Source organism: Callospermophilus lateralis, chromosome 3, assembly GCF_048772815.1.
Source record: "Callospermophilus lateralis isolate mCalLat2 chromosome 3, mCalLat2.hap1, whole genome shotgun sequence".
Lineage (NCBI taxonomy): Eukaryota > Metazoa > Chordata > Mammalia > Rodentia > Sciuridae > Callospermophilus > Callospermophilus lateralis.
In genome coordinates this window covers 110,637,886-110,651,146 of record NC_135307.1, presented here as the reverse complement: position 1 = coordinate 110,651,146, position 13,261 = coordinate 110,637,886, and the positions used below count along the sequence as shown (strand labels likewise).

The 13,261-nt window shown below is 47.3% G+C and overlaps 1 protein-coding gene across 1 annotated transcript in view; it reads right to left on the bottom strand.

Annotated features, from left to right (window-relative positions):
- Smad3 (SMAD family member 3) overlaps positions 1 to 13,261 on the bottom strand; it is a 109,592-nt gene that overhangs the window by 22,660 nt on the left and 73,671 nt on the right. Inside the window, exon 2 of the mRNA XM_076850988.2 lies at positions 120 to 313. Coding sequence (XP_076707103.1) covers positions 120 to 313 — 194 coding nt within the window. The remainder of the gene's footprint in view (positions 1 to 119; positions 314 to 13,261) is intronic.

Here is a 13,261-nt window from a genome sequence, read left to right as displayed (position 1 = left end):
CCAAAGGAGACACAGCAAGGCCACTCAGCACCCAGGCAGGGCTGGCACCAAAGCCCCTGAGCCCCAGGCACGCCACACACCCTCCCTGGGGACGGTGCTGGGCAGCCCAGGGGCCATACCTGGCGTCTCTACCCTCTGGTAGTGGTAGGGGTTCACGCAGACCTCGTCCTTCTTCATGTTGAAGGCGAATTCACACAGCTCCATGGCCCGCAGCTCATGGTGGCTGTGCAGGTCAGGCCATCGCCACAGGCGGCAGTAGATGACATGGGGGAGCCCCTTCCTATGGGACACCTGCAGCCGGCCATCCAAAGACCTGCGGCATGGGGAGGGGCAGAAAGAGACAGCCGAGTGGGTTTGGCTGGCCTTCTCCAGAGCCCAGCCCCCTCAGCTCCGGCCCGGGTTGGCAGACGCTCAGCACGACACCCTCCCCGCCTTCCTCTGGGCCCAGAAGTCCAGGAGATCAGAGCCGGGCTGTGCTGGAAGGGATCCTAGAAGAAGCAGGCGGCCCACCAAGGAAGATGCAGGGCCGCCACAGCCAGCAGAGCTGGCCTTGCCCCCCAGGGCCAGGGTGAGCTCCCAGGAGAGCCAGGGCTCCTCTTGGAGAAGATGCACTGAAGCCTGCTCCAAAAAGGTCACTCCTCTGGCCCTGTTGCAGGCTAGAGGAGCAAGGAAGAGGGCTGGGTACAAGATAAGGCCAAGGTGGCAGGCAGAGTTGGTTCCACAGGGCCTGGGGGCTGTGACAGGGAGTCTGCCTTTTTAGTAAAAGCAGCTAAGTGGCCTCAAGGATGCTCACGGGGACTATGCTGGGGGCAGGTCCTGTGATAATTCTGGCTGAGGGTGACCAGTCACGAGGGTGACCAATCAGGTGGGGTTGAAGGTTGGAGTAGGGAGCTTAGAAGGGGGTGCTCCTGAGTAAAGAGGCACCCTACCAAGGGGCAGTACTGCCCTTTCCTCAAGAAGAGCATCGTAGGACTCTACCATTCAGGGGACGATTTTTCTCATAGCTGGGCGAGGCTGGCAGAAAGGCAAGTGCTAGCTGTCCCCTTGGAACAGAGGATCCCCATCAGTCTGAATAAACAGAATTTATGGGCACTCTGAAGGAGGGGCTCGCCAGGTACAACCAGGGGCCCCATCCAGAGAAAAACAGAGGGAATCAATCAAAGTCTAAGCCATTGGCCTACGAATGGTGAGGGACAGGCAAAGGTCAGCACTGGGCTTGGCCTCAGGGACAAACCAGGAGCTGCTGAGTAAGGGCATCTGGAGGCATCTGGAAGTATGTAATTACCTCCCTCCCGTGAGGCCCAGACCAAGGAACCCCTACAGCTGAAAACAGTAATTACCAGGCAGAACAAGAGAGGACAGCCTGAGACTTGCCCCTAAGGTACAGCAGGAAGACTGCCAGATGTGGAGTCATAAGGCCTGAGGTCAAGATGTGTTTCCACTTTCCCTGCTGCAAGACTCTGGGCAAGGCATGATGTTTCTAGGGCCTTCAGTTGCCCTGTCTGCAAAATGGAGACGTTCTCCCACTGCCCTGACCTCAGCGAAGCTCAGTGTCCATTTACAGATGCTCTGCAAAGCACCAACCAGCACAAACCTCCCAAAAGCCTTTCTCCACCTTGCTCTGGACAAGGGGGTGACCGAGAAAGAAAGGGAGAGTAGGAAGTGGTGAGAGGGGACAGAGAATTAGTCAGCCATTCTCACTCTCTTGCAAAGCCACCAAATGCCCACAGATTAAGGAAGTGGCCACATTTGCTCTTCAGGGTTTGACAAAAGCTCCAACAAAGGGCCAGCTGAGTGTTGTAGTCCCCTCTGCATGGAGCGCCCCTAGAGAAGAGCTCAGGCCAGCGGAAGAGAAGAATGAGGTCAGAGGGAGCCCCCATGTGGGTGCTGGAAGGAGGCGGCCACCTTTCTTCAAAAATAATGATACATGAATTATTCTGATGATAATTACATTTTTAGCAAGCCAGGGAGCTATGGTCATCAAGGAAGTGGGGAAAATAGTCTGGAGACGGACAAACAGACCAGTGGAACCTGACAGAGTCCACAAACAGTCACACATACACTCACAAGAGCTAAGTGAGTGAAGAAAGGATGGTTACTTCAACACATAGTGGTAAAACAAGTGGGTATCCACAGACAAGAAGAGCGAGTGCCAACCTTTACCTTGCATTCACCCAAAATGTAATAGAAGAGGGCCACAGTGGAAAGCTGAAAATTACAAAACTTTGGAACAGACAAATATTTCCAATACTGCATCAAAAGCACAATCCATCAAAAAGAAAGCTGAGATGTTGGACTTCATCAAAACTTAAGCCTCTGATCTTTGAAAGACACTATACTATTAAGAGAATAAAAAAGATGGGCAGCCAACCAGGAAAAAATATTTGCAGAGCAAGTATCTGATAAAGGACCTGTTTCCAGAATAAAGAGCTCCAAAAACTCAAAAGAAAACAATTTTAAAATAAGCAGCAAATGATTTTTAAAAGATGCTATACAAAAATAAGCTAGCAAATACGCACATGAAAAGATGCTCTGTATCATTAGTCATTAGAGAAGTGCAAATTAAAACTGCAATGAGCCACCACACCATTATCAGAATACCTGAAATTAAAAGGATTGTTTATGCCACCTGTTGACGAAGAGCTGGAGCAGCGGGAACTCCAGAACCTCGCTGGTGGGGTAGAGAGGCGGTTAATGGGGAAAACAGTTCAGGAGTCAAAATGTAAACGCACCCTAAGATCCCCCCAGTCCTCAGCATTTACCCAAGAGAACTGAAAGCGCATGTCCAAGGACTGGCATCCGATGGGGTCAGCACAAAGGCACACCCCTGGGCAATCAAGAAAGGAACGTAGATACATGTGACGTTGTGCATGGATCCAAAACTGATTGTGCTGACTGAAAAGAAGCACGACTCTGTTTATGTAAAATTATAGAGTAATTTAAAGTAAAGTAAAAATGCAAACTGTTCCACAGTGACAGAAGGCAGACTGGCAGTCCAGGCAGGGGAGAGGGCGTGTGCAGGGGAGGGAGGGATGAAGGACCAGAGTGGTAGTTGTATAGGTATATACATGTCAGTTTATCAAATTGTGTGTGTGCGTATTTTCTTTTCTTTTTCTGGTACCAGGGATTGAACTCAGGGATGCTTAACCACTGAGCCACATCCCTAGCCCTTTTAATATATATATATTTAAATTTTTTTAGTTATCAATGGACCTTTATTTTACTTATTGACACATGGTGCTGAGAATTGAACCCAGTGCCTCACACATGTTAGGCAAGCGTTCTGTCACTGAGCCGCCACCCCAGCCCTATGTTTTATTTTGAGACAGGGTCTCGCTAAGTTGCTTAGGGCCTTGATAAGTTGCTGAGGGTTGCTTTGAACTTGCAATCCTCCTGCCTCAGCTTCCTGAGGCGCTGGGATTATAGGTATGCGCCACTGTATCTGTTTCATATTTTAAATGTGGGCAATTCACTTGCAAATTATATCACAATTTCTTTAAAAAGGCAAGGGCCACACCTGGGTCTGAATGCTCACTGTCTACATGAAGCTGAGCAGATCACCTGCTGGCTCAGTCTTAGTATTTTTCATCTGAAAAGAAGCCCCATCAGTGGACTGGCGGGAGGGCTAAGAAATACTCTTTGCAGAAAGTCCTAAAGCTGTTGGCAGGTGAGGAGGCTATGCACAGCAGCAACTGCCTCGTGATTTTGAGTAACTGTTGCTGCCTCCTTACTACAATGGCGCCTGACAAAGTAAGGTACACAGTAGGTGTTCAAAGATACTATTTTCCTCCCCACTCTGGCCATCTGAGTGCACAGTTAGGGGGGGTCATGAAGAGAGGCCTCCCTTACGTGTCCTTTATTTGGTGGCACCCCCATGCCATGCTGTGTGGTCAGTAAGGCCCCTCTCTGTACCCCTCGGACATCCAAGAGGCAAAGCTCAAATCCCAGGCCACATAGCAGTCTGCACCAGGGCTGCCTCTCTGGCTTCAGGCTGGGTCCTGATGGCCAGGACACAGGCATAATCTTATTCTCCCGCTCATGAGCTCAGGACCACCAGTCTGACTTGGCGGGATTTTCTAGAAGTCATTTGGTCCATGCCTCTGCTTCTGAGCCATCAAACTCTCATGACAGGAAGGGCATCTCGTTCACTTCTTTTGCATCAGTAACAACCCTTCTTGGTTCGGAGTCTGGCTGCCAGGGCCCAGAACCCTGGTGCTGTTCCTTCTTCCTCCCGGTCCCACTCAAAATACATACCAATGCTCAGCAAGATAATAATAGTGAATAGGGATTCCAGCTGCTGGATTTAGTACAGCTGATGTGTCCGGAATACACCCTCCCAGCCTTACAGGGCACCGGGCCCACTAAGTAAGTCCAATAAATGAGTCTTAATTCTGAGCTAATGTTACCATAAACATGCTTAGTTGCAGAAAAGGGTCTATTTCTGACCCACTCTTTCTCTAAGCCGGTCCAAGACCAGCTGCTGGACTTTTGAGAGTACAGTCCCAGGAGGCGGCCTTGGGCCTCCCTGCTAGTCACAGCCTCCATCTCTTCCCACACCCAGTGGCTTCCTAATAAGAGACCCTCAAACGTCTTTCTCCAGCAACTCCCTCAAGCTTTTCTGACAGAAGGTTTTAATCTTTAAATATATTCTTCACTAGCCAAACAATTTCCTGTGGCAGGAAATTAGGTTTCCTCCCATTGGCTCCAAGTGGGTCCCGTAAAGTGTCCCAAAATGGTGGTGGAGCCACAGCCAAGGATGTGGACATGCCAGAGCCCAGGGCCCCTGATGAAGGTGCAGCCGGCCAGAGCGCTCCCCAGGGAAGAGCTGCAGCCAAATACCACTCCTGTCCCCAGAGCTGTGATCCGCCACCCCGCACCCCCATCTGGGGGACAGGACTGGGGCTCAGAGTTGGGGGCAGAACATAAAAGTTCCAGAAACACACCAAGAGCATGAACTACGTGCCAGGCACTGCCACCACACGAGATTACAAAACAGCCACCCCAGAGGACCTCATCCTGCCTGCCTGGTTCACAGAACTGAAGGGACCCTCTGGGGTCCACAACTCGCCCAAAGCAGGATCAGGTTCAAACCAAGACCAGTGCTAAAAAATGGGGGAGAGAGGTGGGTGGGATGAAGACAGCCTTCTGTTGTCACACACCGCATAGACAAGGAAACCGACTCCTTGTCAGGCATCGGGTAGTTATTGAACACCTACCATAGCCTGGGCACAGTGCCAGTGACTTGAGCCAAACTGGTGATATAAAGTAAAGGTGTCAACACTAGCGTCTTTCCAATGAAACGTATTTTAATATACATGCACACTTTCTCTCAATACTAAGCTTTCTAGACTCTTAAAGAGACAAGCTTTTAGCCAGGTACAATGGTGCACGCCTGTAATTCCAGCAACCCAGGGGGCTGAGGCAAGAGGATTTCAAGTTCAAGGCTAGCCTCAGCAACCTAGCAAGACCTTGTCTCAAAATAAAAAGGGTTGGGGATGTAGGTCAATGGTAGAATCCCCCTGTACTCCAGAGGGGGAAAAGGAGAGAGGGAGAGAGAGACTTTCTTTTTGCCTTGCCTACTGAGCAGTAATGATAGCACCAATGGTAGAGATCATATGTCGGGTACATGATAACTGCAGTAGGGTAAACCAGTCACTCCTCTCTGCATCCACACCCTCTGGCCTGTGGCTGTGCTGCTCTTCCTACCAGAGGCTTAGTGTGTTTTCCCAGTCTTTGACTTTAGGTTGAGCTACTGACTTGTTTTGCCTAGTGAGTTGCAGAAGACAGAATAAGCACAATCACTGTTTTAAGCTGCTGCAATTTTTGCATGGTTGTTACACAACACTAGCTGACTAATACACTGACTGTACCACAAGTCTTCCCAATAAACTTAACAGTCATCATCTTCACATGCCAATTGAGAAACGGCGCACCTGAGAGGTTAACCAACCTTCCTGCAGCCCCAGAGAAAAGGTAAAGTGAAGTTGGCCCTTGTGACTCACACAGTCAGCCTGTGTACCTTTAAATGGTCACCCCCATTCCCTACCTTTGACTGCACCTCCAGGATAAGACTTAACCAGTTCAGAAAGACTTGAGTTTTTGTTTATGGAGAACACCTTACCTATCAGCTTTCAGTGTCATTTTTGCATAAAATGTGAACTTATCTCAAATACTCATCTAATGTTAATTTTTTTAGGGGGGTAGGTACTAGGGATTGAACCCAGGGGCCACTGAGCCACATCCCCAGTTCTTTTTAAATTTATTTTGAGACAGTATCTCATTAAGTTGCTGACACTGGTCTTTAACTTGGATCCTTTTACTTCTGCCTCCCAAGTGACTGTAATTACAGGCATGTGCCACTATGTTGGGCTTAACATTAATTTTCTGAAGTGGCCCAAGTAGCTTGTTAATAACCCAGAAGCCAAACCTCTGGCATCTATTCCATGCCCCCTCTCTTTCTTGGTGCTAGGGATTGAATCTAGGAGTGCTTAACCACTGAGCCACATTCCCAGCCCTTTTAAATATTTTATTTAGGGGCAGGGTCTTGCTGAGTTTCTTAGGGCCTCACTAAGTTGCTGAGCTGGCTTTGAACCTGAGATTCTCCTGCCTCAGCCTCCCAAGCTGCTGGAATTACAGGCGTGTGCCACCATGCTCGGCTTCATTTCATATTGATTAATTCTGTATCTTTACATTTCCCCCCTCAAAGTACGCTGTTTAGAGTAAGGAAAGGTTCTTTCTCATCGGGGGTTTGCCAATGAATGTCACACTCCCACATGCATCTCTCCATGTGTTTCCCAGCTGATCCTTGCTAAAGCTGAGAAGCATCATTTGCCCTGAGTGTGGACGACACTCCTTTCCTCCCTCACCCTCTGACGACAATAAGGCTTCCCCACTTTCCCTGGCTTTGTTCAGCTGCAACTAAAACCATATACTCCACTTGTCTTGAGTTTTTCATCATTTGTGGGTTTTTGTTGTTGTTGTTGTTTCTTTCCTTTTTGTGTGGCTCAAAATAAAAGCAAGCATTGAGCAACTTCAGTGCTGGGTTAAGTGCTCACTAGACCTTCTAGGAAGGCAGAAAAAATTCTGCTGGTGATGTGACTGGCCCCTCGCGTTGGTTCCATTTGGCCTTTGAGCTACAAGTGGTTCATCCTGAGCTCTCCTGCTGCTGTCCTTGCATATGCCAGGACCAGAGCCTGCCTAATTTCTTCCAGCAGCGGAAAGCCCTGGGACAGCTACTTACTAGGGCAACAAACATGAGACCCTGAAAAGGCTGCCTGCCCAGAGGGGTGCCTGATTTGGGGTTCACCAGAATCCATTCCCTCCAGGAAGCAGTCATATCCAAAACAACCCTTTGTTCCAGGCCAGGAGTTATAGGCTGAGTCAGCTGCAGGTGATAAACCACAGAAGCCCAATGTTCAGAGAACCATGTGTCCTGGTCAGGTGGTTCTCTGGCTAATTCTATGCTGCCCGAGACCAGTGTAGAGAACTCTGGCACCTGCGGAGACTCGATGGAAGACTTTGTGATGGAAGTTTGAGACCCTGACTCATTTGGCACCTTGCTCAAGGTCACCCAGCAAATCACTGCAGCCAAGGAGGAAGCTTTCTGGCAGTCTGTGACCAGCCTGTGACACAAACTCCCATGGCAGATGAGGCCTGTCAACAGATGAGAGTCCACTTTCTGTTTCCTACCATGCTAAGTGGTGGGCGCGAAAATAAGATTTTTTTCTTTATTGTGCTAAATCTTAAGTTGCCTGAAGACCTCACCCTTCAGGATAATATATGCTATTATTATTCTTGGGTATTTCTAATTTTTTTTATTTTCTGGAAAGGGACTGAGCAATTGGTGACTCTGCAGTGTAATTCCTTGTTCTACAATAGCAAGTTTCTGAGATTTGAAATTATATTAAAATAAGAATTATAAACAAAAACAAATCAGGGGGTTGGGGATGCAGCTCAGTAGTGGGACATTGACCTAGCATGTGCTAGGTTCTTAGGCCTAACCCAGCACCACAAAAATAGTTAAAAAAGAAAATCAGACCATACACTGAGTATACTACATCCAGACATTTTGAAAGTTCTGAGGGTTGCTTAAGCTCCATTTCCAATGTCAGCCACTTCTTGGTGTCACACAGAAACAATACAGAAAGGTGAGGATTTATGGCTGGGGTTCTGGATAACTGAGGTTTCATTATAAATTCCACCCACTGACCATGTGCTCTACTCTCTACCCAAGTTTAAGAATGCTAAGCATGTTTTAAAATATTCCAGTTCAGATCAGCCCGCGAGAAGCTCAAAACAGAATTGCATGACCCTTGGTACCACTCACCAAGAAGCTTCTCTCCAAAACAACCCAATTTCCATCTGTACTTGCAAACGAACAATATCCAGGACTTTGGTGCTGCCAATCTGAGGGAAACCAAATAAAATGCTAGGCTGGAAGGGGGTGCACTGCCCTGCGGATGGCAGCTGCACCCCACCACACCCTTCTCTGGAGCAGTGTGCTCAGGCCCTCCCCGGAGCCCCAGGAAGATGGGCACCCTGAGTGGACTCCTTAGAGATCTGCAGGAGCCTACAGGGCAGACCCCGGGAGGAGAAAGCCCAGGCAGTCCTTGCCTTGCCCTGGCAGGACCCTGCCTGGAAACACAGGGCCATCTGACTCAGGGCTTCTCCCCTCCCCAGGGCCCGGGCAGCTCAGAGTGTGAGCTCTTGGGTGAAGGAGGAAGCTGATTAATGGAGAAAGTTCAGCTTGACCCTAGTCATCTGTAAAGCACATGGGCACCGAGAACTTTCCCTCATGGGGCCATGAGTAAGGAGAGGCCCAGTTCTCCAGGCCGGCCCTGCTGAGGTCTGGGCCAGGCCACCCTTGGTGGGGAGCAGAGGCTGTCGGCCAGCACTGCGGCACCCCCACCTCCAGCTGTGACAAGTGAAAATGTCTCCAGACTTTGCCAGGTGCCCTGGGGGCAGGTTGTCTGCACCCTCCCCACTTGAGAGCCCAGGCTTAAGGAATCTCCCAGGGGACCCTGGTGGAGGGAAGCAGAGCAGAGCTCTGGGCAGATATGAGAGCCCAGCGCGCCTCGGCCTTACCTCCCTGGATACAGGGACCCTGCGAGCTGGGGGAGAGGGGGATTACTCCCATTTCCCAGAAGAAATGCTTATGTGGGCTTAGGTGACTTGCCCAAAGTCACCCTGGAGAGTAAGTTGCAGCGCCTGGCCTTGAACCTGGGGGTTACACTCCAAACCCAGTTCTCTATGACTGCAAAACAGTATGTTTGGATGGGCAGAGGATCCCCTTCGGCTCTGACAATATAATCATCCTGTACCCTCCCTTCCGCATGAAAAGGAGGAGGTGACATCCTGGAAGAGGGGTATAGGGTCTCACTTGAGACCCTTCTAGTTTTCATGCAATCCACCCCCATCACAGCACCAAGTTGAGGGGGGATCGCTCCTTTTCCAGTGTTGGCAGGACCACAGAACTTTCAAGTCGCCAACAGAGAATGCTGCAAAGATCTACACTGTTCTCTACTCACTGCCTGGATGGCCGCCAGGCTGCACAGAACCTTCTGGAATTTTTACTCTGCTGGAAAACTTGGCTGCTCACATTCACTTGGAGCAGGACTAAGCCCAAAGATGATTTTTTTTTTTTTCAGAGATCACCTGTGGGATGTTTGGGACACTCACAGCCCTTGGCCACCTTCTGATGGCTTAAGGCAAAAGCCCACTTCACCCCAGCTCTAAATACAACCCCCGTGAGCAAAGCTGACCTCACCAGCACAGGGAGTCAGAAATGGAGTCACCAAGCCAGCGTGTCCAGACACCTCTTCTGGTTCTACTGTGACGGGGGCTCCCTTTTTGCCGCAGAGCTGCTCACGGGGCCAACACTTAGAGACTCTGCTTCTAAACTGCATTTGGGAAACGGGTTTGTCTGCATTGTCAATTTGAGGGAGAAGAAAATAAAATGCCAGGCTGAGCCCATAGGATGGAAAGATCCTTCCTGTGATCACGTGACACTCCCTTTGGGAAAACAGTGAGTATTCAGGGAAAGACATTTATCAGCCTCAGAGGTCTGAGGGAAAGGTAAAAAGAAGAGAGAAAGAAGGGGTCGGGGAGACCTAACTTGGAACCTTGTCTCTGAAGGGGGGAGAGCAGCTAGGCCGGAGGGAAATGCCCAGCTCCACCTCCCACTGATGCAGGTCTGAATCTGGAGAAATACCTTTGCTCTCTGAAAAAGAATAAGGACAGCTCTTTCACCACGTCTATCTAATATAGTTCTTGAAACACTGGCTAGAGCAATTAGACATATGAAAGAAATTGAAGGGATACGGTTAGGTAAAGAAAAACTCAAATTAGCACTATTTGCCAATGATATGATTCTATACCTAGAAGACCCAAAAATTCTACCAGAAAACTTCTAGAACTGGTAAATGAATTCAGCAAAGTAGCAGGGTACAAAATCAATACTCATAAATCAAAGGCATTTCTGTATATCAGTGACAAATCCTCTGAAAGGGAAATGAGGAAAACTACCCCATTTACAATACCCTAAAAAAAAAATACTTGGGAATCAACTTAATGAAAGAGGTGAAAGACCTCTACAACAAAAACTACAGAACTCTGAAGAAAGAAATTAAAGAAGACCTTAGAAGATGGGAAGATCTCCCTTGTTCTTGGATAGGCAGAATTAATATTGTCAAAATAGCCATACTACCAAAAGCATTATACAGATTTTATGCAATTCCAATCAAAATCACAATGATATTCCTCATAGAAATAGAAAAAGCAGTCATGAAATTCATCTGGAAAAACAAAGAGACTCAGAATAGCTAAAGCAATCCTTAGCAAGAAGAGTGAAGCAGGTGGCATCACCACACCAGACCTTAAACTATACTACAGAGCAATTGTAACAAAAACAGCATGATATTGGCACCAAAATAGACTGTTAGACCAATTGTACAGAATAGAGGACACAGAGACTGACCCACATAATTACAGTTACCTTATATTAGACAAAAGTGCCTAAAAACATACATTGGAGCAAAGATAGCTTCTTCAACAAATGGTGCTGGGAAAACAGGAAATCCATATGCAACAAAATGATATTAAACCCCTATTTCTCACCATGCACAAAACTCAACTCAAAGTAGATCAAGGACCTAGGAATTAAACCAGAGATTCTGCATCTAATAGAAGAAAAAGTAGGCCCAAATCTCCATTATATTGGATTAGGCCCCTACTTCCTTAATAAGACTCCTGAGGCACAAGAATTAAAACCAAGAATTAATAAATGGAATGGATTCAAACTAAAAAGCTTCTTCTCAGCAAAAGAAACAATCAATGAGGTGAATAGAGAGCCTACAATTTGGGAACAAATTTTTACCACATACATGTCAGAGAGAGCACTAATCTTTAGGATATATGAAGAACTCAAAAATCTTAACACCAAAAAACCCAAATAAACCAATCAATAAAAGTCCAAGGAACTGAACAAACACTTCTCAGAAGGTGATATACAATTAATCAATAAATATATAAAAAATGTTCAACATCTCTAGCAATTAGAGAAATGCAAATCAAAACTACTCTAAGATTTCATCTCATCCCAGTCAGAATGGCATCTATTAATACAAACAACAATAAGTGTTGGCGAGGATGTGGGGAAAAGACATGCTCATACATTGATGATGGGACTGCAAAATGGTGCAGCCAATATGGAAATCAGTATGGAGATTCCTTGGAAAAACGGGAATGAAATCACCTTTTGACCCAGTTATCCTATACCCAAAGGACTTAAAAACAGCATATTACAAGGACACAGCCATATAAATGTTTATTGCAGCATAATTCATAATAGCTAAACTGTGGAACCAACCTAGATACCCTTCAGTAGATGAATGGATAAAGAAAATGTGGTATATATACACAATGGAATATTATTCAGCATAAAAGAATAAAATCATGGCATTTGCAGGTAAATGGATGGAGATAGAGAATATAATGCTTAGTGAAGTTAGCCAATCCCAAAAAACCAAATGCTGAATGTTTTCTCTGATATAAGGAGGCTGGTTCATAGTGGGGTTGGGAGAGGGAGCATGGGAAGATTAGATGAACTCTAGATAGGGTAAAGGAGAAGGAAGGGAAGGGAGGGGTCAAGGGGGTAAAAAAAAATAGTGAAATGAAATGGACATCATTACCCTAAGAACACGTATGAAGACACGAATGTTGTGAATATACTTTGTGTACAACCAGAGATATGAAAAAATGTGCTCTATATGTGTAATATGAATTGTAATGCATTCTGCTGTCATATATAGTAAATTAGAATAAAAAATTAAAAAAAAAGAAGGGCAGGGCACCAAAAGTCACCTCCCCTGACGATGGCAATTTCTCAAGTCTTATCTGCCAACAGCCTTCAATATTAGCTCACTTCACAAAACAAACAATTCTTATTACAGGGCTCTTAGTCATTCTGTTTTTCACTTTCTTTCACCAAGCAGAAACCTTGAAGGGCTGAGTCTCCTCTCTGCTCTTTCTTCCCAGCCCCGGGTCCCAGCCTCCCACCTCCTGCACCAGGTTCGCATGTCTGGCCCCATGAATCACTTCCTGTGGCAGTCTGCACGCTTGGAGGCGGGATTTTCTTTCTTCTTTTTTCTTCCCTGGAGAAGATTCTCACAGACTTTCAGGGTAAGACAAATGGAACCAGGCAATGATGCTCACTGGCTGCCTTGTTCTAGTAAAGTTTCCAAAGACTTCAGAGAAAATGTTAGACAGGCATTTGTGACTAGGGGAGCCTGGGGGAGGGCAGCGTGGGGAAGAGGTGAAGAGGGCAAATGAGGTTTTGTGTTAATTGCAGTTCTGACTTCCTTATGAGTCACGCCAGGGAGATAACACCAGTATCTCAAGTGCTACACAACATGCGAAGCTAAGCTGAGAGGTGGTGCCTGGCTGGGGGGCCAGGGCTCCCTCAGCTGCTATCTCACCACACTCCTAACAAAGTCCACGTGACCCAGCTGGAAAGGGAGCACCCTGCACCCCACATCTCGGTCTTAACCACATTTCCCACACCTCTCCATGTTTGCTGTTGTTTTGTTCAAGCCCAGAGCCTCATGCATGCTAGGGAAGCGCTCTACCACTGAGCCACATCCCCAGCCCTTGTTTCCTATATTTAAAAGAGCCAAAGCCTTCAGGCTTCTCAAAACTTCCAGTTTTGCCACAGAGGGGTAAGGGTCCGGGAGCTGGAAGTGAGGGAGGGATCTGACCACATTTC